Source organism: Pogona vitticeps, chromosome 6 (genome assembly GCF_051106095.1).
Source record: "Pogona vitticeps strain Pit_001003342236 chromosome 6, PviZW2.1, whole genome shotgun sequence".
Lineage (NCBI taxonomy): Eukaryota > Metazoa > Chordata > Lepidosauria > Squamata > Agamidae > Pogona > Pogona vitticeps.
In genome coordinates, this window is record NC_135788.1 from 22,524,937 (window position 1) to 22,552,561 (window position 27,625).

General features: G+C 41.2%; 1 protein-coding gene across 3 annotated transcripts in view; it reads left to right on the forward strand.

Moving 5' to 3' along the window:
- The window catches only part of FAM171A1 (family with sequence similarity 171 member A1), an 89,692-nt gene that overhangs the window by 22,281 nt on the left and 39,786 nt on the right, over window positions 1-27,625 (forward strand). For 2 of the 3 annotated variants that reach the window (XM_073003123.2, XM_073003124.2), the window contains exons 2-3: window positions 15,011-15,238; window positions 26,214-26,306. In XM_073003123.2, coding sequence (XP_072859224.1) covers window positions 15,011-15,238; window positions 26,214-26,306 — 321 coding nt within the window. Of the gene's footprint in view, window positions 1-15,010; window positions 15,266-26,213; window positions 26,307-27,625 lie in introns of all 3 variants that reach the window. The other variant, XM_078378676.1, reaches the window with a different exon arrangement.

Consider the following 27,625-nt stretch of genomic DNA (forward strand, 5'->3'; position numbering starts at 1 on the left):
AGTTATGATCAATAGAGTCCTACCCCAAACAGTTTTTCTTCCTTTGTGTTCATATTGATCTGTCTTCTCTATTAAAAACGGGAGAAGCACTGAACTTTCCAGTTCACTATTGCAGATGCTTCAGTGTGAGTTTAAAATCTTGTCCATGGCATTCTTTCATTACTGAATTCTTTAAAGGCTTAAATAATATATGAAGAGATACAGCTACATGAGCAGATGTATTGCTCTTTAATGTCTTAACAAAGCAGAACAAAACAGAGCTAGCAAGACTTTGCATAAAGAACCTTTTTCTTATTGATGAATTGCTAGCTTAGAGGTTGTGCAAATGTGTATTTGAAATGTTCCTTGTATGTAAACATTGAAAAAGTAGATGTTAGCACTGCTTATTTGTTTATGTCAGAGTCAGAATTCCACTTTGCAGGGACTTCAGAGAGGGCTTGTCATGTGTTATTGAAAATCACTGCTTATTTTATCACTTTCCTTTAATTTCTAGGCATCTGGGCTAGGACAACAAATCCAGAACTGTTGCTGGTAATAATTTAAGAGAGTGTAGAGAGTGTTAACTTGGAGGCATGCAAATTGCTTAAAGTTGTGTGTAAGTTCTGTTGTTGTTTAGTTTTTTGTTTCTTTGCCAGATAAGTGTGGCTGAATTCAAATACACCCCAAGGGAATTCTTTTCTCTATTCATTGTGCCCTTTCACTTTGCATAGCAAATAAAGCGCTTTTCGACTTGCCTCTGGGAGTCTTCCAATAGAAGAATGACCTCATTTTGCAGAAGTTGTCTTTGCAGGAATGGATCTGTCTTCTGACATCTACAGCTGAAGAGCTTAAGTCTGTTCAAACATGGGTGGAATTATGTGAATGACTGCTAGTGTCAGGCCATATTATGAGGGAGAAGACAGACTAGCTGAACACTATGTGTGTTTGCACTGTAGCCTCCCCAGATTTGAAATTATTAAATCATGGAACCTTTTGTTGTATATATTTATATTTCTCCAAAACAATTTTGGCTTAGTATGTTGGTGTCCCCTCTTTCTAGGCATCCTACCTCTGATGCTGGTTGATGAGACAGAGAAGAGGCATAGTTGTCTCTTCTGTATCCACCTGGTAAACTTCTGTAGGTTGACTTGTTAGGTTTCTACTGACTGGAGCTCTCCAAATGCTTTGGGCTACAACTGCCATAGCCTCTTACTTTTAGTAATGCTGGTTGGGGATAATAGGATTTTTATTCCAGAACATCTGGGTGACCCTTGCTTGGCTACATCTGGTTTAGATGAGTTTTAATAGATGTGTGCTTCCTAATGCGAATCCATGATACAGCGGTTTTTAAAGTTGCACTTAAATAGTGGTGCAACTCTGGTCGAAGATGAATATCTTTCAGACTTTGGAAGAGACTGTAGTTGTTGCTTTAATTTTCCATTGGAAGGACACCATCTCTGGAAAATTAAAAAAGGATCATGTGGCACCTTTAAGTCTAAGAGATTTATTGCAGCTTTCATAGACACATACCCCACTTCCTCAGATGCTGCTGGTAAAATATTTCAGCTTCCATTGATATTTGTGGGCTTGTTTAACAATTGACTCTAAATTTCAGTAGCTCTGGAAGCTGTTACATTATTTTAAAAACTGTTTGCGGAATAGTCTATTTTCTGTGTTGGAAAAGAAACAGTTACATTTTTCTTAATTATAGTGTGAGCCAAGACATGAGGTCACAACAAATTGTTAGCATGTTCCTTTGGTGGAAGATAAATGTCCTTTGGTTTTTTCTGTCATTGTTGTTCATCATGCAGCATGGTGCCTAGGTGGAAGCATCCATTTGGAGAATAATTCAGAATGATTGGGAGGGAAGCAGGGGGCTTGCGTGACATTGAAAACTGGATGGAGGGATCAATGATAACTCTTATAAATGACTGTAGGTTATGCTAGAGAAGTTTTATTGCAGTTATGCTGAAAGATGCTTTCTGTACTAGTCCTTTAATTTTATGTCTCTATTAATTATCTAGAAGGAGGCTGTGCAGTAGTTTAATTACAATTTTCAAATGGTGTTGACTAAAAAGGCATAAATAGGAAGGACATCAGAAATAATATAAAGGCCTAGAAATGTGAGGGGTATGTGTAAGAAAACAAGGCGAGTTTCAATAAGTGAAAAAAGGGATTGGCTTCATACTAGATTTTACTTAGTCAGTGAGTAATGAATGGCACAATTTTGGACTGATTCACATGCAAATTCTGTTGTATGTAACTCTGAAGGGTGCTCTTTCTTGGCATCATCCAAAATAATGTTCTTTGTTTTACCTGTTTTATATCTCCTCACCACCACCACCCTTATGGTGGCCCAAAGAGGAACAGCTGCCTCAGGCAGAAAAGATGACTTCTGACTCTGAATCACAACAAATTTCCTCAGGCTTGTGTGCTGAGGGGACACATGGCTAAATTGCTGGGGAATGTTCCTGGTTGTATGTCCATTCAGCCCCCCTTTCTCTGTGTTCCTTTTTTACCTGTAAAATATAGCAGTCACTGTGGTGTTAATGTCCATAATAGGCAAAGTGTTCAAATCATAAGGGCAGTGTTCCCGTACTGGGTACAGGGCATGTCCCACTGTAGCAGAGATGAAGATATTCCAAAGTTAGGGGGACACGGGTAAGGATTTTAAAAATGTGGAAGGGGATGGTTTTGGGCAGCCTCAGCGGCTGACTGCCTGCATGCACATGAAGGCTCCACCTGCCCACCAACACCATTAGAGGTGATCTTAACGAACGGACAGCTCTGGCATAAAGCGCAGAGGAGGGAGGCATGCAGCTTTCTCTCCCGCTGAACTGGCTGGACAGTGTAACATGCATGCAAGAGAGCTGCACGTATTTGGGGCTGCTACCAGCTCTTTGCTGTTGCCACCGCTGCCTGTATTCAGAGCCACAGCTGGCCGTTTTGGCATCTGCCATAAGCATCGCCGTCTCTCCTCCCTGCTGCCCTCAAGGCATGAGCGCCCCCTCCCCTGCCAACATGGTAAACCTGAAAGTTTTCGAAAGCCCTACTTAAATCTCTAGGATTCCTTTCAGTAGTTTTCTGGAAATGATGCTTATTCCTTTAGAGTGGAAACCTTTGCTGTTGTCCCTCTGTGACTTTTAAACTCGCTCTGGAATTGCATGCTTTCAGACAATGGAAGTGTAAGAGAACAGAGGATTGTTGTGTTGTATTAAAATTATATTAAGCAAGAGAGTGCTTTTGGGAGGGAGAAACCACACAATAAAATAGTCTTTCTGAGTGAATATTTAAATCGTGATCATGATTTAAATCAGACTGATTAAAATTAAATCCACTGTGGCTTTAGTTCACTATATTGGACTATAAAATAGGTTTCTAAGTCCCAAGTGTGGCTTTTTTGTTTTTTCCCTCTTCAGATAACAGAGCTGCAAAGTACCTTACTGTGTTATTTTGGAAAACGATCTGGCCTTGCCTGCTGTCCCTTCTTTCTTGTGATCCAGCTTTGCTTTCACTAAGTAATTTGTCAACACGTGATGTAACTGCTGCTCGACATCACATGCGGATTAATTTTTCAATGATCTTTCAAAAAAGGAAATGGCTTGTCCAGAGAATATTTTGTAGTGAGAAAGCAAACCTTTATCCCAGAGTAGAGGGATATTTTTAATCTCTTAGAAATGTATAATCATTAAAAGATGATACGCATACAAATTGGGTAATTAAAGCTTAATTTCTGAAAATGTTGCAATAGATTTCTCATATTTTTCCCATTGCTTTTGGATAGTTATGAGACAGAGTGTTGTTTTTTTAAAAAAATGGGATTTCTTCCCCTTCCATACATAACATTTATCTGAACAGTATAGAAAAAAAATTATGACTTCTGTGCAGCAACATAGATTACTTAAGAGTAATGGGAGAAAAGGGAAGGTCTTCAATTACTGAAGTCTCACCCTGCTCATGACAGTACTACTTTTCCGCAGGCTTAACATATTCAAGACAGTTTAGGGCAGTATGCGGCCAGTTCAAGCCATCTTTTAAACAATCAGTGTCCTAAGACATCATTACTGTATATGGTATGTCAGGAAGGAGCATACTCCAAGCTTGCAGGAGCCACTTTGAGCTTCTTGCTAGAACCCCCTCACTTTCACTCTTCTCCCTAGTAGCTGCATCACATAAATTCATTTCTCATGAAAGGACAGGCAGTCTTTATTTGCTTCTTACAGAATGTTGTGTATGTTCTGACTAGGCTGTGCTGATGGAAGTTGCAGTTTGCAGTTCAGCAACACTTCGAGGGCAACCATTGAGCACTCTGGCTTAAGTTCTCTTTCCTCTACTCTCCCTTTTGAATGCCTTCCCCCCCCTTCTTCCATTCTTCTCTCATTCTTCCCCTCACCACTCACCTCTTGATGAGTTTCTTGATGGTAGCTTCAAAACTCAGGATATCTAGGACATAGGAAAGATTCTTCTTTTGACTGGCCTATGGCCTATTCTGGCTTTCTGTTCACAGGTCACCCTCCCTTCCCTGCTCACTTCATTTGTCTCTGTAACCTTTTCTCTCCTTCTCAGACTGTTCTTAGTGACTGTCAGTAGGTCCTCACATTTGTCTCCATCTTCCTTTCCTTCCAGTTAATTTCTTCCTCATTCCCTGTGGTAATAGTCAGTTGCCTTCCCTGTTTATTCTCCTAAATATATGCTTCCATGAGCTGGCTCTGTTCCTTCTTTGGTCTGTTAGGTTTGGGAGGAGACAAGACAGTTCTGTTGCAAGAAGAAGATCAAGCTGCTGATGGCAAGTCCAGCCATGGCAACACACTCTTGTTAGGTTTCCAAGGAACTCCAACACTGTATGGGAGACTGATGATTCTAGGACAGTGGCTGTATGGGAGTCTGTATGGGAGACTGATGATTCTAGGACAGTGGCTGAAGTCCTGTTGCACTAGGGTAAGTAAGTAAGCAAGTTGCACTAACTAGGGTAGAAGCATTGACTCAGTGGAGATATGGTGAGTCAACTTTTCCATAAGTTGCATTGGTCAAATAGATCTACTCTAGTTGCAAGCAGTAGGATTTCAGCCAGTGATTTCCTACCATTGGGATATACCCCATCTGGGGCCATATTAGGAATTCAAGTGAGGCAGTTATATTTTGGGGTAAAAAAATAAATAAATATTTTTTTAAATTGTTTGGAAAACAGAACAAGCATCTTCTGATGCTGTGCACTGTTAACTCTGTTTCTGAGTAATGGTGTAATTAATGTAAAAAAATTAGTTTTTTGCCTTACGTTTACAAATAAAATTACAGGGGAAGTCATGATCTATATATGCTTATTAGATGGGAAAAACAGTGTTGTAGTGAGATACTTCTCAAGGGAATATAAGGATTACGGTGAGGTTGACAGGTGGTATCAAACAAGCCCAACTCAACAACTATACTGTTCTTTTTCTGTCTCAGTGAAGAAAGATGTTTGGAAATCTGGACTGATCCCACCTGGAAAGTCTTAAGGCAAACATCATGTTGAATATTTGTTATCCAAACCTATTCTGGAATGATAATGAAAGCTTGTGCCTTGCTGCATCGTACATCAGTGCTTTTCTGGCAGCCAGGGACCCTAATTGCTTGCCAAGTCCCTATTTCAAGTGGCTGCTTCGGGTCCTGGGGATGTTTCCATTAACAAACTCTTTGGGAAGTATGTTTTAAATCGGGGGAAATCTCAGCTTGCCAAACAGATGGAGCAAAGAGGATTTATCAGATCAAATGTAGGTTTTTGCTTGGTGCTTAAAACAGTCAGGGTAGGAAGGCAGAAAGGAATCGGACGCTTTTGGATTCCAGAGATTTTTCAAACTTGCCTTTCCCCAAATTATTGCCTGAAACTGTTTTGTTTTCTTTACATGGGAGAGCAAATTTAGCAATAGGAAAGAAAAGTTGTACTTGCACAGCTATATTTGACCAAACTGAAGTGATTTTGATTTGCCCTCTTAGTTGTAAAAACAAGTAGACTGTAATTAAGAAATGAACTCAAGGGAAAAGAACGTAAATGTTAAGACTGTGTCTAGTTTGTGGGACCACTAAACCCTATATCACATAGTCTACAATAGTGCTAGCAATTTGCACGCTGCATGTTTATTTTTAAGGCCTGGCATCTTAGAAATATCTTGCAGGTGTACCATCTCTCTCCACAATACTGCAGCTAGAGTTGACACTTTGGGCATTTGAGGGTTCAATAAGGACTGCGTTCACACAAATGACGATAGACCAAGATTTTGTGCTGTGTTTGGATAGACCTCAGAATCACAAAGTCCTGACTCTTCCCCTCATTTTCATTTAACAGAGCTAGGAAGAGGACTTAAGTACGGTTCTGGTTTGTTTTCTACTACTCCAGTGACGACGTAATTTTCTATAAAGCAGGTGTCATGGTTTAAACAGATATTGGCAGCTTTGAACCTCTGTATGTTTATGGTCTATATATTATCCTTGGCTGCCAACCTAGCGGTTCGAAAGCATGCAAAGAGTAGATAAATAGGTACCACCATGATGGGAAGGTAACAGCATTCCATGTATAGTTGCGCTGGCCACATGACCATGGAAACTGTCTGTGGACGAACGCTGGCTCTATGGCTTGGAGACAGGGATGAGCACTGCGCCCTAGAGTCGGACACGACTGGACAAATTGTCAAAGGGAACCTTTACCTTTACCTTACAGCCTAGAGCAGTGGTGGCGAACCTTTTTGGATTCGTGTGCCCAAACTGGTGACGGCGGAACCGGAGGTGGTGGTGGCGGCATAACCGGAAGTGGCGGCAGGAGGAGGAATCCTGGCACAGAGGTGCCTCAAGACCCCACTGTCAATTTGCTGGCAGCACCAGCTGCTCCGGATCTGCCTGCCAAAGCGCCAGCACCGCGGCTGCAGCTGCCTTCTCAGGTTTGGCCGCACGGGGGGAAGTAGCGATCTGGCGACCTATGGCTCGCGTGCCGGCAGGAAAGGCTCCACGTGCCAGCTGTGGCACGTGTGCCACAGGTTCACCATCGCTGGCCTAGAGGGTGCCCTTGACATACAGGTTTGACATACAGGTCTCTTTGTTTGGATCAAGGAACATAGCACCCATAGGAAGTATGATGTCAGAGGCTGGTTGATAGAAGTCCCTATTTGACCGTGCCAACCTAGGGGATCAGGACTTGTAGTTCAAAGGAGGAACGTTTCCAGTCTTTGACTGTGTTCTGTTGCAGGGAGTCTTATTTCCTGCACAGTTTATAGCAAGGGCTCCTTGCTGCACAAGGTCAACCCCCTGATCCAGAAGGGACTGTGCAACATCAGGGTAGAGGTAGGCCTGCCACCTTGCAGCATCTTGTATCCACTTCCTTCTTTCATGCAGTGAGCACCTATGTAGGGTTATGGTGAGCTTAGAAAGCCCTTCTGCACCTTTAGATAAGCACACCTGAATGCTGAGCTTCCTAATTTCTGTGTGTCTCATATACGTCTATATTTTCATGCTGTTAGCTTTACAGTATACTACATGTACAGTGTGTGCCTGCCTGGCCAGAACTGTTCCATGTTTTGCTTGATCTCCACACTGATTACACATAAAGAAGCATACACAGGGTACAAAAAAATGTATTGCATTTACCTTGGGTATTACCAGCCTAGCCAGGAGTGATACCGACAAGGAGTCGTTGTGCGGTGCATTGTTTCTGATTGAACAGGACCCATTTGCCCTAGGACTAGAAATGGGCAAGACACAAACCACAAAACATTGGTGATTTATACATGGGCTATAACTTGGACATCCCAAATTCAGACGTTGCCAAACTTGGACTAATTCTTGGGCTGACTCTCTTCCCCACCCCTCTAAGTTTGGAGGAGATTGGTTTTGGGATGGCCAAGTCATAGCCACCCAAAGCATGTCCCCCAGAAAAGTGCTCTTTAACTAGCTGCTCTACTGCTTCCAGAATCCTGAATTGCACAAACCATGAAGCAATTTGTTTCAAATGAAAGTTCATGGTTCATTGTTTGTGAATAGCGATGAACCACAAAGCATCACAAACCACCTTTTCCCCATTTATGCCAACTCTACATAGGACTGTTCTGCTTGAATCTGCCAAAGGCCAGGACAGAACAATCTCATTGCATTTAGGCAAGACAAAACTTAGCTGGTAGTAGGGCGCAGTGAAATATTGCCATTTACATAGGCCTTCAGACACTTGCCCTGTAGTATCAGCTGGAGAACTGCTGGATAGCTCAGTGGTTTAGGTATCTGGCTGTGGATCCAGAGGTTGGGAGTTTGATTCCTCACTGTGCCTCCTTGACGGGGGTTGGACTTGATGATCCGCAGGGTCCCTTCCTGATCTGCAGTTCTGAGATTATTATAATATTATTCTTGGTTGCTTTTGAGGAGGGGGGTTTCCAGTGAAGCTGTGAATATTAGAATGAATCAGTGATGCTGTTTGTATTTGAAAAGAGTGAACAGGAAACCTTTTGATTATCATTTTACTTTCCTCTTACCTGTACTTTTAGCTACCTAATTTTCTAGTTCCTTTTCACTTTTTAAATTTGAAATATCGAAAGCAGTACTTAGGAATTATTTGTTTCTTTTTGGATCTCCTGTCTTGTTTCTTTTGCACGTTTTCTTCTTCTGCTTTGTACTGTGCAATTTAAGAATCTGTGCTTCTGAACTGTCTTTTGTAAGTAACCCTCGCACGCAAGCCTCCCTTTCATTATTCTCTCTCTCTCTCTCTTTTTCCTGCATGCTTCATTATTCTTTGCTACATTGGCTCTTCTAAATTGGTAGTCAAGCCAAGGGAAATAAATGCTAATGCCTCACAGCCTGTGTAGTTTTATACTGAATTATGGCAGAACCGGCCCTACCAGTAGGCAGAGAAACGTGTCCACTTCAAATGGCAGATGCCGGAAAAAGTGGTATCAGTGCTCCAGTCCTTCCTTCAGTATCTCCTTAATTAACCTACTGCCATCTGAGAAGGACTCTATGCTGTTAACTATGATAAAGTCAGATTCAATTCTTCTGGCAATGTCTGTACTTAAAATCAAGGGGAGAGTGCCAACCTGTCTTTTGACCTAGACAGTAAAATGTCTTGGACTGGCCCTGGTATGGATTTAGATTTATGTAAGTTTCTAAAATCAAAGCCTATTTTGCTGTTTCCTTTACAGCTTGTACAATCTGAAGCACATATAGTTTCCACATTCATTCATATGTTTCTTCCCCCTCCCCTCATTATGAAACATTTCAATTGACAGAACTTTCTGAAATGTTTGGATTCTGAAGGCTAAAAGCATTAGTGTGCTAGAAATGAAGTGGATACACTGAATTAGTAGGACTTAATAAATGTTGACCTGTCATAGTCCGAGCTGGCTGGATAGCTCAATGGCTTAGGTATCTCCTTGTGGTGCCAGAGGTTGGGAGTTCAGTTCCCCACTGTGCCTCCTGCAAGTAGAACCAGCTTGTGTGGCCTCAGGCAAGCCATACAGTCCTAGGGTGCCCCCCAGAAGAAGAGAACAATAAATCACTTCTGACTCATATTCTTCACCTGGAAAAACCTGAAAAGAGTCATCATAAGTCAGAACTGACTTGAGAGCACATGATGCTGATGCTGATAGTCTCATTGATTCACTGGATCTGTTCTGGCTGGATTTAAACAAATATATATTAATGAATATAGCTGTCTGATGAAATCAGCGGGGTTAGGTATCTATTGGTGGAACCAGAGGCTGGGAGTTTGATTCCCCACTATGCCGTTTGAGAGAAGAACTAGTCTGTGTGTGTGTTTTTTTTGTTTACTCATTAAGTCGTGTCCAACTCTTAGTGACCCCATGGACCAGAGCACGCCAGGCCCTCCTGTCTTCCACTGCCTCCCGGAGTTGGGTCAAAATCATGTTGGTTGCTTCGATGACACTGTCCAACCATCTCATCCTCTGTCGTCCATTTCTCCTCTTGCCCTCACACTTTCCCAACATCACGGTCTTTTTCAGGGAGTCTTCTCTTCTCATGAGATGGCCAAAGTATTGGAGCCTCAGCTTCGGCATCTGTCCTTCCAGTAAGCACTCAGGCTTGATTTCCTTCAGAACAGATAGGTTTGTTCTCCTTACAGTCCAGGGGACTCTCAGGAGTCTCCTCCAGCACCACAATTCAAAAGCATCAGTTCTTTGGAGGTCAGCCTTCTTTATGGTCCAGCTCTCACTTCCATACATCACTACTGGAAAAACCATAGCTTTGACTTTGCAGACATTTGTCAGCAAGGTGATGTCTCTGCTCTTTAAGATGCTGTCAAGGTTTCCTCCGAAGAAGCAGGCATCTTTTAATTTCGTGACTGCTGTAACCATCTGCAGTCATCATGGAGCACAAGAAAGTAAATTTTATCACTGCCTCCATATCTTCCCCTTCTATTTGCCAGGAGGTGATGGGACCAGTGGCCATGATCTTAGTTTTTTTTGATGTTGAGTTTCAGACCATTTTTTGCGCTCTCCTCTTTCACCCTCATTAAGAGGTTCTTTAATTCTTCCTCACTTTCTGCCATCAGAGTGGTATCATCTGCATATCTGAGGCTCTTGATATTTCTTCCAGCAATCTTAATTGTCATGCTTCTTTCTCGATTTTGAACCAATCAGTTGTTCCACATCTAGTTCTAACTGTCGCTTCTTGTCCCACATACTGTATAGATTTCTCAGGAGATAGATAAGATGATCAGGCACTCCCATTTCTTTAAGAACTTGCCATAGTTGGTTGTGGTCCACACAGTCAAAGGCTTTTGCGTAATCAATGAAGCAGAAGTAGATGTTCTTCAACGTGGTCTCTGTGAATCACACTGGTGGGTAAACTGCGCCTGCGCAGGAGTCCTCGGAGTGTTCCATAGCGGAAGTCCCGCCCGCCCACGTCAGTTCTATTTTATCTGCCACCATGTACTCTGCAGAGCAGTAGTGGAGAGTGACGGATAGAGGGGAGGCAGGGCGGGTAAGTGTGAATTCACAGAGATCCACTTGAAGAACTATCGTTACAGGTAAGTAACCTGCCTTTTTTCTGGAACCCTCTGGCTTTCTCTATAATCCAGCACATGTTAGCAATTTGGTCTCTAGCTCCTCTGGAGCTTGTACTTCTGGGAGTTTTCAGTCCACATACTGCTGAAGCCTACCTTGTAGGATTTTGAGCATAACCTTGCTAGTGTGGGAAATGAATGCAATTGTACGGTAGTTGGAGCATTTTTTGGCACTGCCCTTCTTTATGATTGAGATGTAGACTGATCGTTTCCAATCCTCTGGCTTTGGACAAAAACTGCACAGTCCCAGAGTAGCCACGGAAAAAGGAAATGGCAACCTACTTCTGAGTATTCTCTGTTTTGATGGCATGTAATTAGTGTGATTAATGTATTCAGTTTCTCAAACTAGGAGCCAAAAGTTAGTATGGGAAAATGCCTTTGTCAACACCAAATGGAATGCACAAAAGAGTGCACAAGTTTTCAAACTTCTCCCAGAATTCACGGGGAGGCCAAATTGAAGGAGGAAACAGAAAGTGCAACATTTGGGCTGCTACTGAAAGGGTGTCACTACTTGGATGCTTGCTGTGCCTTTTATTTTTGTGTTTTGGATTGATTTGCTTTTATTTTCTTTTGTTTTTAACCTGTATTTTATTCTTGTTACCACCATCCATTCCTCTCTCTTTTTTTTGCTGGAAAGGCAAGGCAGAAAGCAAATAAATCAATGTGCTGTATGTCGAGTTTGGCTTCTGAAATGGTGGAAGCATTTGTATGTCACGAGAGTACAAGAATGTAGATGGTTGTGCTCATAATCATATGCTGTTGCTATGGTGGTTTAAATGGAGAAGGGAGCGTGTGTAGGAGGCTGAAAGATCTGCACAGCAAGTACTTGTTCTTTGGGTGAATTTTTAGTGATGAGTGATGTGGTTAATAGCATGTTGTATTTTAGCAAGGAGTTAGTTGCATAATGCATCCTTAGAGATCCAGGGACTTCAAAGAGAAATTTACACTTAGCACCCAACAGTACCCATAGATGGTGCAGGCTTTTGCATCAAAGTGTAGCTTCTGTATAGTATGGACTGCAGATCCTAAGGTTAGGAGACATCGTCCAACTTGCGCAGAGTAGCACCATCATGTCAAAAGCTGCTCTAGAATACTATTCGAAGGACTCATTAAAATGTCTTAACAATGACTATTAGTGGATTAAGAAGTATAATATTTAACATTTTGTTACTCTGAATGAAATCTAGAAATATTTTGGCAGGAGTGCCTTAGAGCTTTTTCTAGGATTTTTTTTTTCATGGCAGTTCTTTTGAGATACAACTTTTTAAGTACAGTGGGGTCACTACTTAAGAATGTCTCTACTTAAGAACAATCCAACTTAAGAACAGCTCCATTTGCTAAATTTTGCTTCTACTTGAGAACAGAAATCCAAGATTAGAACAGGAAAAAAAACCTTTCCTGCTCTTTTTTTAACCTTAGGTCATCTTAGGTTAAAAAAAATTCTCCCCCTAGTGGTAGAGTATGTATTAACCAGCTTTGCATTAGTTCCTATGGGAACTAATGCTTCAATGTACGAACACACCTCTACATAACAAAAAACCAGCCAGAACGGATTAATTGGTTTTCAGTCCATTCCTATGGGAAATTTTGCTTCAACTTAAGAACGTTTCAACTTAAGAACAGCATTCCAAAATGGATTAAGTTCTTAAGTAGAGGTTCCACTGTAGTTTCTATGGACGGAAAAGAGCAGATACGGATTAAATGGTTTTCAATGCATTCCTATGGGAAATGCAGATTCAACATAAGAACTTTTCAACTTGAGAACCACCTTCCAATACGGATTAAGTTCTTAAGTAGAGACCCCACTGTATTTTTTCGTTTTCACTGTTCCCATATTGCAACTTCTGTTTTTATAAATTAATGGGTGAAAGTTGGTACAAAACCATTAATAAAACCAGGAATTTTCCTTCATTTGTTTTTGTTTTGTTTTGTTTTGTTTTGTTTTTTTAAATACATATCACTTATTCTCAGCATGGAAGGGTTTCTCTAAAAAGCATTTTTTTGAATTCCATGAAAGAGCTGCAAGGAAACAAACGGTAAATAACAGCACCAGAAGAACCTTGTTGTGACTGAGGGCCTCTTTGGATATACTAAGAGTGCAAATTCAGTGCAAATTGTGCTGTGCATTAGGATAAAGTTAAATGCAATACTAGAATTAGCTTTGCTTGGTACCCGGAATAGTGGAAGGTGATGATGCTGGATCAGCATTAACATCTTATCCCTGAAACATGCTATAATCTGTTGTCTGAAGAAGTGGACTTGCCCACAAAAGTTCACATTAAAATATAGCAATTAATATTTCAAGTGCCACAGTGTTTGACTTTGTTTTGTTTCTTTGTTTTTTGCTTGATATGCTAGCACAGACAAACACAGCTACTTCATCTAAATCTAATGCTATAACACCTCATCTCTGAAACATGTGTTCACTTCCTCTACAGTGGACCCTTGACTTACAGACGGCTTGACTTACAGACTTTTTGAGTTACAGACTTCTCTGGCCGCAAAATTTAGGTTTGACTTGCAGACTGAGATTTGACTTACAGACCAGAAAAAAACCAAAATGGAACAAAAACGGCCTGTTACGGGATTAATCGGTTTTCAATGCACTGTAGCTCAATGGAGACTTGACTTACAGACTTTTTGACTTGAGAACCGCCTTCCAATATGGATTAAGTTCTCAAGTCAAGACCCCACTGTACTTACAGATTAAATCGGGCTCCCCAACCCCTGGTCCGCAGCCCAGTACCAGGCCATGGCCTTGGCAGGATCGGGCCATGGAGACAGATCTCCTGGAGCTCTCCATGCACGTCCCACACAGCCCGCCCACTTGCACATGTGCGCGAGCGTGCCCTGCCCACCCACGCACAGAACCTCCCCCAAAAGGTCTGTGATTTGGAAAAGGTTGGGGACCACTGATTTAAATGATCAGCACAATGGATGCTGTCTGCACATCTATAAATTAAATTAAAATTCAAAATAAATAATAATTAAAAATTAAAAAAAATAAATAAAATTAGCAGAGGCAGTTTCAGTCTTGTAGTCATAAACATATTGCCACCCTCAACAGGCAGTCATTTCCTATTTCTTTTCATAACATGTTCATTGATTTTGAATTTTGCCTCTTGCTCATCTCTATCCTCTGTCCCCCCCAAGTCAGGGTTAAGGCTTAATTTTGCAAAGAAACAAGAATAGGATGTTCAGAGGTTCAAATTTCTCTGTGCTTGTGTATTTCCTTTGGGAATTTCATGTGAAATGAATTGCAAAGATTTGGCTTATACTTAAAGCTGAAGACTGAAAACATCATTTCCAAAGGTTTATATGGACATTGTGTCTTCTTGTCATGCCAGCTGTGTCATCTTACTAACAGTCCCACATTTTTACCAAGCAGTTGCACAATATGCCAATTCCTGGAGCTTGAAAAGGTTACTTATTTTTTGGACTACAATACCTAGACTCTCCAAACAACAGCAATCTGTAGTTCTGGAATTTGTAGTCCATGGTCAGTTCACTGATTTGAGGAACACTCATGCCTTATGTCCATTCCTACAGCTACAAGTTCCCAGAATTTCCAAATCAGCATGAATGGTAATGGCTGGGGGAAGAACTTCTGGATAGCTTGTCTCTGGCTACGGAGCCAGAAGTTGAGAGTTCAGTTTTGCACTGTGCTTCATTGATAGGGACTGGACTCGATAATCCATAGGGTCTCTGCCAGCTCTGCACTTCAAAGGTTGTTGTTGTTGTTGTTGTTGTTGTTGTTGTTGTTGTTGTTGTTGTTGTTGTTGTGTGTGTGTGTGTGTGTGTGTGTGTGTGTGTGTGTGTATGTGAGAGAGAGAGAGAGAGAGAGAGAGAGAGAGAGAGCGCTCTTCCTCTTCCACATGAGCTCTGTGTAGACTAGTTAACATTATTCACATGTAGGATATTACTATGTTCTCCCAACATAGGATGCTAAAGCTTGCCTAAGAATTAACACTCCCCCCCTCCCTGGTGTTTTTGTTGCAGACGTGACCCTGAAGGTCCACGTAAGTGATGCCAGCACACATCAGCCAGTCACCGAAGCCTTTATTGAGATTTTTACCAACCAGATTCCTGTTGCTTCTGGAACCTCAGGAGCAGATGGCACTGCCTTCATCAAGTTTCAGTACAAGCTGGGCAGTCAGCTGATCGTTACTGCGACCAAGCATGCTTACGTGCCAAATTCTGCACCATGGAAACCTATAAGATTGCCTGGTAAGAGATCTTTATTTTTGTTCTGAGGTAAGATTTCACTTCTAACGGAAGGGGAGAGGGGAATGCAAAACTATGTGAGATTTGAAAACTAACAGACTGCAGTTTTTGTGGTTGTGAGCTGATGGTTGAAGCATGAGCATAATATAAGAATGGTTTATATAAGATGATACAGGTATGAGAAAACTATCAGTCTAGACCCAGGGACTCCTTGGAGCCTGTTCCTCAATCATGTACAGAAGACCATTGCCTTGCTCCCTGATTAACCAGAACTAAGCCACCTCAGCAATGAAAGTGTTGCAGATCAGAGGGTGGGACTTTCAGGCCAACTGGTAAACTCGTTTTAACCTGCAGTCGTGGCTTGTGAAATTTAAAATGATGGAAAACGTATCCTCCCCCTCTTGGTACTCTTAATCCTCTTCCTACTTCTTTTTGAGAACTCTTCTGAGGGCTTTTTGCCCTATTTGGGGCAGCTCATAATTCCACCACCCCTTTGAGAGAAAGGTGGTTTCTGAATGAGAAAAGAAATAAATGAAAGGCAGCCCCTCTTCTGGTCACATCCACCCTATTTTGTTACTTAGCTTTTTCTTTCCCTTCCCTCTTGGGGTGTGGAGAGGGACCGGTCACTCTTGGACTGATTTCTTGCAAAAGAATTTTTGAAATTAGGTTGAAGGCTGCACGAGATCATGAAACGGGGTGGATACAGGACCTGGTTTGCCAACCTCATCCCTAACATACCCACTCTCACCTCCTTGACCCCCCAATCTTCTCAGACAGAATATGGTGATAAGAAGAGGAGGATTCAAAGTTGAACTTGTTCAAAGTATTTCAGGGAGAGTCCTGATAATATGGAGTCCCCAGTCAAATATGGAAAAAATATGCTTTGTGTAGGAATATGCAGGTACCTGGGTTTGAAAGCAAATATTCTCATCTTTGCATTTCCTCTCATGCCTAACACTGATGTCCTTTTAATCTTTGCACTGTGTTTATGTGCTGCGCCCCTTAATAAGATTGGTTGCCCCATTTATTTCTTAGTAGTAAAGTCAAGTCTCAGGATTATTAAACAGTCTAGACAAATAGTTAATTTTATTGTCCTTTGTTATCCATAATGAAGACACTTTGCCTTCCCTGGTCATGTGATTTTGCAGGATTAAATAAAAATGTTAATTTTAAGAATTTTTCAGTTTTTAAGGCTCCAAAAAACATAAGGCTAGACCATGATGTCATTCCTCACATTTAGATGTCAGCTCAAAAGAGGTCTGTAGATGATAGATTGGATCCAGATGTAGAAGCGTGTAGAATGGACCTGTTGAAATCTACTGTATTGCATGGCTCCATCTGGATCCAACCTATTATACTCAAATTTCAGTGGTTCTGCTTTAAATATGCCTATATCTGTATGTAGCTCAATGGCAGCATAAGCTTTTAAAGCAAAAATGATGCCATCTTGAAAAGAAAAGTGAAGAAAATAACAAACAAATAACTCCTTTTTTGTTTATTTGTTTGTTTATTTAAAAAAAGACTACACTAACATTGACTGAACTTGCCTGTTTGAAACCAATATTTGTACATTAAGCAGAGTGGTTGTTCCCAAACCAATATCGATCTATGTCCACAGAACATACACGGCACACAGTTCTATCCTATACAGATCACTTGCCTTTCGCTGTTGCTTTAGTGGTCATAACAGAAGACACTGTTGTTGATGGTTCCATTCACTTACGTGGCCAGTTCTGGAAAATGCTGAACTGGACATTATTGTTTTATCTTCTTTCTCATAAAAGTGTGGATGGAGGAAGTGGGCGGGACTCAAGGGTGTAATTAATGCATAGCAGTGACAAATTATTTCATTTTTATCCCATATTTCTTTCATATAGAGGTCCCCAAAGCACACACATGTTGCTGCTAATATTGATTTTTGAGGAAAGAATGAAGCTTGCAGAGGTTTTGATGGGTCATTGAAATCTGAACTAGGCTTTGTTGCATATCCAAGTATTTTCAAGAGAGGAGAGGAGGCACTTGAAATGAGTGTATGTGCCTGAAAGAAATGCTTGTTTGAGCATTCTCTGTTCAGTTCATTAGGCATTTTGCCACCATGTTCAATGCGAAGGACCCATTCTTTTGTATACTTGCTTGTACTTGCATCCTCTGCTAAATGAGCAAATGAAGGAATGAAAGAAAACAGAAAGATCCATCTGTGGTGAAAATGCATGCTGTTGTACAGTTATTAATAAATCACTCCAAACCATACGTTACGAAGGGTTTTAGACACATCAGTTTACAAATATTCTTTCTTTGAGGTTTTTTTTTCCCCTCCCTGTTCCTCAACTGGCTTTTGTTCAAGACTGTCAACAGGGAGTGTGTTTGAGTGAAACATAAATGAAAGTTAAAACAGGATACCACAAGCTGTGCTAAGAGCTGTGATAGTAGTGCTTTCTTCGCCTGGATTGCACAATCACTTGTGGGACGGTACAGAAACTATAACTGTCCCTGTCCCTTGAACATGAGAGGTGGGTTGGGATCCAGATCTTGTTAACCACCAACTCCCATCAGCCCTACTCAGAGTAGTCCCTGTTGAAGAGTCATTAAAGTTGCAATCTAGCCCCTGACTTAGTCTGACCTTTCTCACTCCTGACTTAAACTGTTACTTTCTCAAACACGATAACCTATAGGTCAATGGTCCCCAACCTTGGGCCTCCAGATGTTCTTGGACTACAACTCCCAGAAGCCTTCACTACGACCTCTGCTGGCCAGGATTTCTGGGAATTGAAGTCCAAGAACATCTGGAGGCCCAACGTTGGGGACCACTGACCTATAGGTGACAGAAAGCCCTTCCTATGATTATTGCATAGTTTTGCTTGTGTTTTGTTTGCTTGTTATGGGGTGTCAGGTCACCTCAGACTTATGACAGCCCTGGGAGTGAGTGACCTCCAAAATGTCCTGCAGTTAACAGCTCTGCTCAGCTCTTACAAGCTCAAGGTTGTGGCTTCCTTTATGGAGTCAACCCAACTCTCTTATCCAGTGAGTCTTGTCTTCTTATGATGTGCCCAAAGTATCAGCCTCTGTTTCTGTTTCATTGTGTGGAGAAGGTGAAATTGTGAGTTGTGGTGCCTTTTAGCACTCTGATTCATGTGTATTGTCAGGAGTTCTTCAGAAGTTTTAGAAGGTAGTGGGCTATATCCAGGTTTGCTTACACTTAAATTGTGCTGTATTTAGCGTCTTTTTTCCATGTACACAACGCTTTTTCCTAAAATAATTAGAGGAAAAATTGAGGGTCGTTTTATACACAGTAAATAAGGAAAGGATGGTTTTCGTTGCTGCCTCCTGGACAATGTTACGAGCCTCTATCCAAAGTTCTTCAGGCACTCTGTCCACCAGATCTAGTTCCTTAAATCTGTTCTTTACTTCCACTGTGTATTCATAAGGGATTTGGTTTAGATTATACCTGAGTGGCCCAGTGGTTTTTCCTAATCTCTTCAGTCTAAGCTTGAATTTTGCTATGAGAAGCTGATGATCAGAACCGCAGTCAGCTCCAGGTCTTGTTTTTGCTGACTGTATAGAGCTTCTCCATCTTTGGCTGCAGAGAATATAATCAATCTGATTTCGATATTGCCCATCTGGTGATTTCCATGTATAGAGTCGCCTCTTGTGTTGTTGGAAAAGAGTGTTTGTGATGACCAGCTTATTCTCTTGACAAAACTCTATTAGCCTTTGTCCTGCTTCGTTCTGAACTCCAAGGCCAAACTTCCCTGTTGTTCCTTTTATCTCTTGGCTCCCTACTTTAGCATTCCAGTCCCCTAGAATGAGAAGAACATCTTTCTTTGGTGTCAGTTCTAGAAGGTGTTGTAAATCTTCATAGAATTGTTCAATTTCAGTCTCCTCAGCAATGCTGGTTGGTGCATAAACTTGGATTATTGTGATGTTGAATGGTCTGCCTTGGATTCGTATTGACATCATTCTATCATTTTTGAGATTGTATCCCATTACAGCTTTTCCCACTCTTTTGTTGACTATGAGGGCTACTCCATTCCTTCTACGGGATTCTTGTCCACAATAGTAGATATGATAATCATCTGAGCTGAATTCGCCCATTCCTGTCCATTTTAGTTCACTGATGCCCAGGATGTCGATGTTTATTCTTGCCATCTCCTGTTTGACCACCTCCAGCTTCCCAATGTTCATAGATCTTACATTCCAGGTTCCTATGCAGTATTTTTCTTTGCAGCACTGGATTTTCCTTTCACTTCCAGGCACGTCCACAGCTGAGCGTCCTTTCGGCTTTGGCCCAACCACTTCATTAGCTCTGGAGCTACTTGTACTTGTCCTCCGCTCTTCCTCAGTAGCATGTTGGACGCCTTCCGACCTGAGGGGCCCATCTTCCAGCGTCATATCTTTTAGCCTTTTGTTTCTGATCATGGGGCGTTCTTGGCAAAGATACTGGAGTGGCTTGCCATTTCCTACTCCAGGTGGATTGCGTTTAGTCGGAACTCTCCACTATGTCCTGTCCGTCTTGGGTGTCCCTGCACGGCATAGCCCATAGTTTCTCTGAGTTACTCAAGCCCCTTCGCCACGACAAGGCAGCAATCCATGAAGAAGGCAGCAATCCATGAAGAGGGACCTAACAGAAGCAGAAGACGTCAAGAAGAGGTGGCAAGAATACACAGAGGAATTATATCAGAAAGATGTGGATATCCCGGAAAACCCAGACAATGTAGTTGCTGACCTTGAGCCAGACATCCTGGAGAGCGAAGTCAAGTGGGCCTTAGAAAGCCTGGCTAACAACAAGGCCAGTGGAGGTGATGGCATTCCAATTGAACTATTTAAAATCTTGAAAGATGATGCTGTTAAGGTGCTACATTCAATATGCCAGCAAGTTTGGAAAACTCAACAGTGGCCAGAGGATTGGAAAAGATCAGTCTACATCCCAATCCCAAAGAAAGGCAGTGCCAAAGAATGCTCCAACTACCGTACAATTGCACTCATTTCGCACGCTAGCAAGGTTATGCTCAAAATCCTACAAGGTAGGCTTCAGCAGTATGTGGACCGAGAACTCCCAGAAGTACAAGCTGGATTCCGAAGAGGCAGAGGAACTCGAGACCAAATTGCTAACTTGCGCTGGATTATGGAGAAAGCCAGAGAGTTCCAGAAAAATATCTACTTCTGCTTCATTGACTATGCGAAAGCCTTTGACTGTGTGGACCACAGCAAACTATGGCAAGTTCTTAAAGAAATGGGAGTGCCTGACCACTTTATCTGTCTCCTGAGAAACCTATATGTGGGACAGGAAGCAACAGTTAGAACTGGTCATGGAACAACTGAGTGGTTCAAAATTGGGAAAGGAGTACGGCAAGGCTGTATATTGTCCCCCAGCTTATTTAACTTATATGCAGAATACATCATGCGGAAGGCTGGACTGGAAGAAACCCAAGCCGGAATTAAGATTGCCGGAAGAAATATCAACAACCTCCGATATGCAGATGATACCACTCTGATGGCAGAAAGTGAGGAGGAATTAAAGAACCTTGTAATGAGAGTGAAAGAGGAGAGTGCAAAAAACGGTCTGAAACTCAACATCAAAAAAACTAAGATCATGGCCACTGGTCCCATCACCTCCTGGGAAATAGAAGGGGAAGATATGGAGGCAGTGTCAAATTTTATCTTCCTGGGCTCCATGCTCACTGCAGATGGAGACAGCAGCCCTGAAATTAAAAGGCGCCTTCTTCTTGGGAGGAAAGCGATGACAAATCTGGACAGCATCTTGAAAAGCAGAGACATCACCTTGCCAACAAAAGTCCGAATAGTCAAAGCTATGGTTTTTCCTGTCGTGATGTATGGAAGTGAGAGCTGGACCATAAAGAAAGCAGACCGCCGAAGAATTGATGCCTTTGAATTGTGGTGCTGGAGGAGGCTCTTGAGAATCCCCTGGACTGCAAGGAGAACAAACCTATCAGTTCTAAAGGAAATCAACCCTGAGTGCTCACTGGAAGGACAGATCCTGAAGCTGAGGCTCCAGTATTTTGGCCATCTAATGAGAAGAAAAGACTCCCTGGAAAAGACCCTGATGTTGGGAAAGTGTGATGGCAAGAGGAGAAGGGGACGACCGAGGATGAGATGGCTGGACAGTGTCTGCGAAGCAACCAACATGAATTTGACACAACTCCGGGAGGGAGTGGAGGATAGGAGGGCCTGGCGTGCTCTGGTCCATGGGGTCACGAAGAGTCGGACACGACTAAACGACTAAACACACAAACACAATAAGGAAAGGGGAGGGATCAATCCCTCCCCCGTCCTTACTACCGTGTATAAAACGACCCTCAATTTTTGAGAGGAAAGTGATCCCTGCTTTCCCCCTCCACTTTCTTTGCAAAAAGCTGCTTTCCCCCTCGCAAAAAGTGGAGGGTGAAAGCGGCTTTTTTCAAAGAAAGGGGAGGGGGAAAGCACTTTCCTCTCAAGAAAGTGGAGGGGAAAGCAGGAATCAAAAGTGCTTTGATCCCTGCCTTCCCCTCCACTTTTTTGCAAAGAAAGAAAATTTGCATTAGAAAAGTGGGGGGGGGTCTTATACGTGGGGCCATCTTATACACAGAAAAATATGGTGATGTGAGATTTAAGTAGGTGTCCAACTCAAAGAATTTTGAGTTTCCCTTACATGATGGTAGCTTAGACATGTAACACTGGTAGTTTGAAGTGGACATGCCATAAAAGTTTGTGTGTGTGTGTGTGTGTGTGTGTGTGTGTGTGTGTGTGTGTGTGTAATGTAGAATTAAAGTGAGAGGTGCAAAAACAAAGGTGTAGTCACAGAAATGTAACATTTTATGCCTTCATTTATAAGATTTCCTTGTATCAACTATGCCAAGAGGTTGGCACAGTGTAGCAGATAGAGTGTAGGACTAGCACTCAGGAGACCTGGGTTCAAATTCCTGTTCGGCCATTAAAATTCTCTGGGTGTGTATGGCAATAACAAGCCATTCCTTATGCATCACATGTAACTTGGAAGTCCTTGTGATCACAACAACAAATTGAGTTTCAGGGCCAAATTGTCATTTGGTACAATGAAATTGTCATTTGGCAAATGGACTGCCAAATGACATTTTTAAAAATTTAAGAACACTGCTTTGCCACAGAAGAAAGTACATCCTTAAGAAGTATTACTTTGCATAATAAGCATGATTCTTGTGCTTCCAGATGTGCGAAATATTGGAGGTTGCATGTTGTATCCACCTCAGGAGAATGGATAGATAAACTATGGAAGTATATACACTAATGGTCGGATTACAATAGTGATCCATTTATCGTATTGTGGAAATCTTACAGTAATTTTGCATATGCAGAGGTGGAATGTATCTCTCCCCCAAAGCTCCTTTCCTGCCACTTTCGTCTTCCCTTTACATAAGAGGCAAAAAATTGAAAATGAAACTGAAAACTCCAGATTCAGCAACAACCCACAATTTGTAAGCTAGCTTCAGACTTCCAGTCCTAGCTTGTCTGGGAATAGTTAGCCATAGATGATCTTCACAGAGTGGAAAAGTAAGATTAATAATGACTTTTTATTGGTTCTTCTGCATATGTGAAGCAAGATCTTGCTGTTCATACCAATGTTGGCTCATTAAACTAGGCCTCCCCCCCCCCTTTTATAAGAGAAGGAAGACAAAGTTGGGAAAACACTACTATAAACTGTTTGCTCTATTAATCTTTATGTAATTGTGCTTTGGATCCAAATATCAAAGCTTTTCAACGTTGTTATCCAAGCAAAATAAAGTCTATGATGGGGTTTGATAATCCCTCATGACTGGCTGGCTAGGACTAATGGAAATTGTAGGTCCAAATCATCTATGAGAGCAACCATTCTCATCCTTATTATTATTATTTTGGCCATGGCAATAAACACAATATGAAAGAAATATAGGATTGTATAAGTCGTACAGCAAACTGCATGAGGTGGTGTGTGAAGAATTGTTTTCAGTCTGTGACCTTCAAATATGGCAGCCCCTCTCTCCAAGCAGGCCATAAGGCTCCCATTGACAATGGCTGATCTAGAGGGCACAGTTGCTCACCCAGTTCATGATGTGAATGTGATATAAAATAATACATTATTGCATGGCATAATTCTGTCCATGTTTATATAGCAGTAAGTCTCACTGAATTTCATGTGGTTCACCTTACAGTACTACAGTTAACTAACTACTTTTGAATCAAGGTAACGTTTGGAAGCATGTTGCTGAGGCATAAACATTTCTTTATTGATCACTGAGGCAATATTGGTTTAGGATTCTTTCTTTTGGGATTCTTTTGAGTTCTTAATTTCATTTTCAGAACAGGCTGCTCGGAGACTAATGAGGTGATGATATTCCTGTCTGCTTATAATTTGGTCCCATTGAATTCAGAAGGACTTGATCTTAGTTAGCTAGGCATACAAGTGTGTCTTAAAGCCGTGCAACCTGATGTGATATTTATGAGACTTCTTTATATGAGTAAAGAAAAGGGGGAATTGATGATTTTTTTATTACACACTTGCAAATAATGCAAAGTCTGACAGGCTCAGTAACAGTCATAAGCTACAAATGTTGCTTTGCTCCAGTGATTGATAGGTAAAATATATTGGTGCATGTTCTTGGTTTCTCAAGCTCTTAGAATTGCATTGGTTTTCATTCTTGCAAATAGAAGGTGGGGAGAGAGAGAATTATCCTACCCTTCAGCACCACCTCTTCCATAATTCATTCTACTTGTAGTGCATTATGCCTGATAAGCAGTTTTAGTTTGATACAGTATATGGGGAAGGAAATTATTATGAAGGAACAGCTGTAATTTGAGAAGATTCTGATTTACAGTGTGAATTCATTAGTGCTTAGCAGAGCATTCTTGAAATTTAAATGTGTTATGGCTGTGCTAGGGACAGATCTTGTTTAAACAGTTACTTATGAGTTGTCTGCGATTGTTCAAAATACTGGTTCATATTTTCCACTTTTCTGGAAAATGCAGTTTATTCTGAGGGGACATAGTGAAAAATATGAAATCTTTTTGCAGATTCATATTCAGTGGCAGAAGCTTTAAGTTTATTTTCGAAAGAAAAATCCAATAAACCATTTTCTGGGAATTTATTTTATTTTCTTCTAGATATATTTTTATCAGCTTTGAAACATTTCCATTACTGTAGATGTAAATTGGATGGAAAAAACTGTTAAACATTTCTGCAAATTAGGAGGGCTCTTCTGAGTTAAGAAACCTATGTTGTGTGTGTTAAATGTGTGTTTCATTGCCTCTAATATTTGGTTTGGATAGAACTTTTTTTGCTTTCTTTTCTGTGCAGGAAGGACACTCCTCCTAAAATGTTGCCACTCTAACAGACTTAAATTACTTTTAGCTGGTCTTAAATCCAGGTGCTTATAGAAGAGCATCAGTAGAAGCATCTCTGGGATCCTGGTGTCTCTAGGTGCTTGGTGGGCCGTATTATAGCCCAGTGAATCAATAAATCAAAAATTGCTAAAAATTCATCGATTCATATTCATTGTGATGAATTCATCATTGTGATGAATACAAATTCATGAATTAGCATTTTTTGACAAATTTTGCAATTCTTTTTTTATTCATGTCCATCATTATGATCTTGCTTTTTCAGATACTGAGAATTATTCAAACTAGGCATTGAATATAGGAAAATGATTAAGAAAATGTTTATTTTAACTATGCATACGACTGTTTTCTTTTGGAAGTAGCAGGCCTCAGATACAGTGAATTGAATCTAGCCCTACTCAGGCATTACTGCACTGCCTAGCAATTCGCTCTGTTCCCCCTTTGCCATTTCTTTTCTCACCTGAAAGGTGAAGTGGGCAAAGAGGAGAGATTTCGGATTGAATGGAGACTTTCCATGTGGACATGCTTCCTGATTTCCCAAGAGTTCTTGCTGGTGTGGAGAAACAAACAAGAGCATCTCTCTTCTTCATACACATCACTGTGTGTGTCTAGAGAGGATGGAGGGCTAGGCCTTCCCTGTTCATGTGTTGATTGAAGCATAGGGAGTCAAGCCTGTGTAGGGCTGCTGTGTTTCACTGGAGCTCTGAGGGAACATGAAATGGAACCAAATGCAAAGTTATGATTCAGGAAGGCAGACGTAAAGAATGCTATGACGTCTCTGAGTACTTTTTCAGCCCAGGAATTTGCTTTCAGACCTGAAATGGAGTTCCTACATCAGTCTATTCACATACAAATCTACCACTATCCCCCCCCCCCAGCTTCATAATTCTAGCAACCTAATTTTGGAGTGGAGAATAGTCTTTGCTTGTCACTGTTGTTATCTCTTTGAGAGTAAGAAACACTTGTCAGTTAGATTTAACTCACCTCCAAATTTATCAGTGGTAGTGATATGAGATTCATTTTTAAACAGCAAGCACCGAGGCAACGTCCTTTTTGAAAAGGAAACTAGGCAAAGCTTGGCCTATGCTAGATCACAAAACGTTCCATCTTAGGCCCCTCTCCCAGGTGAGCCACATTTAGTGTCTCTCTGTCAGATGGAACTCCCTGAATGGAGAATTCTGGTATTTGTATTTTTTAAAAAATGAGTGGCACGTCCCTAACCAGCAGATTGCCTTCGTACCTGTCCCTGACCTAGATCCCTACACACACTTAAATTTGCTATATTGTTTGTTCTGGTGGCAATGAGGCTGTATTTTCCACCTTTTTTGAGGGAAAATCATACATTGTACCTCTTCTTCATCATTCTTCATCTTCCCATACGCCTACGTAACTTCATTCTATCCATCTCAAATTGGTTTTCTGAATGTATACATAAAGGTACAGCCTCCTTCACTCACAAGCTGGTGAAATCAATATATGTGATGTGCTGGATGCTATAATATCAAAAATATGTGCATTATCCTTAGCAGATGGCTACATTATGAAACACTAAGAGATTCGGGATTCTTGTTTTGGGGGAAATTGCTTCAAAACTAGCATATATTACACTTAACCAACTTTCCTTCTACAGTTTTTTCTTCTCTGAGCCTTGGCCTTCTTCCTGAACGTTCAGCTACTTTAATGGTGTATGAAGATGTTGTGCAAATAGTCTCAGGATTTCAAGGTATGTAGATTTCTATGGTAAGAAAGCTTTGGTTGTCATGATCGTGTTTACCCACCCCCCATCTAAAGTATTGTTCAAAACTGAAATTTAAGAAAACAATTTAAGTCACTCTCTGTATTTGATACGGTAGTTACTGTAATTGTATCATTTACCTTGGTTTGCTGAAGAAAAATGTGTTAAATACCAATGAGGGTATGATAAGCTTCTCTTGGAACAAAAGATTTGTAAGCTGCTCTCATCAAGTCAGGATGTTCTGTATGATATCATTCTACTATCGTGTCTTTCCATAAGATGGTGATGCTGGCACACATGAAGTAATACATGTGTATTACACAGTAAATTTCTCATTCACCATATATATGGTCAAAACTGAGTATTTTATTAATTGCTCTTGTTGATAATGAATGATGGATCATCAACTAATATTGTGGGATATTGTACCCTAATACTCTAATGCAATTGAAGGGTTTTCTCCTAGAATTAGAAGAATGTAGGGAAATTTGAGCCAACAAAAATCCCCGCTGAGGAAAACAAAGAGGAGGTGATTTCTGTTGATTATTTTCTCCCCTCTATAGCCCTTTGTATTTATGCATTTGGAGCAGGTTTTCCTGGACAACCCATATAGTGTGGTTGCTAACCTTGAGCCAGACATCCCGGAGAGTGAAGTCAATTGGGCCTTAGAAAGCATGGCTAACAACAAGGCCAGTGGAGGTGATGGCATTCCAGTTGAACTATTTAAAATCTTAAAAGATGACTTTGTTAAGGTGCTATACTCAATATGCCAGCAAGTTTGGAAAACTCAGCAGTGGTCAGAGGACTGGAAAAGATCATTCTACATCTCAATCATAAAGAAGGGCAGTGCCAAAAAATGCTCTGATTACTGTACAATTGAACTCATTTCACACACTAGAAAGGTTATGCTCAAACTCCTACAAGGTAGGCTTCAGCAGTATGTGGACCGAGAACTCCCAGAAGTACAAGCTGGATTTTGAAGGGCAGATGAACTAGAGACCAAATTGCTAACATGCGCTGGATTATGGAGAAAGCCAAAGAGTTCCAGAGAAAAAAAATCTATTTCTGCTTCATTGACTATGCAAAAGCCTTTGACTGTGTGGACCACAGCAAACTATAGCAAGTTCTTAAAGAAATGGGAGTGCCTGACCACCTTATCTATCTCCTGAGAAATCTAGATGTGGGACAGGAAGCAACAGTTAGAACTAGATATGGAACAACTGATTGGTTCAAAATTGGGAAAGGAGTATGACAAGGCTGTATATTGTCTGCCTGCTTATTTAACTTATATGCAGAATACATCATGT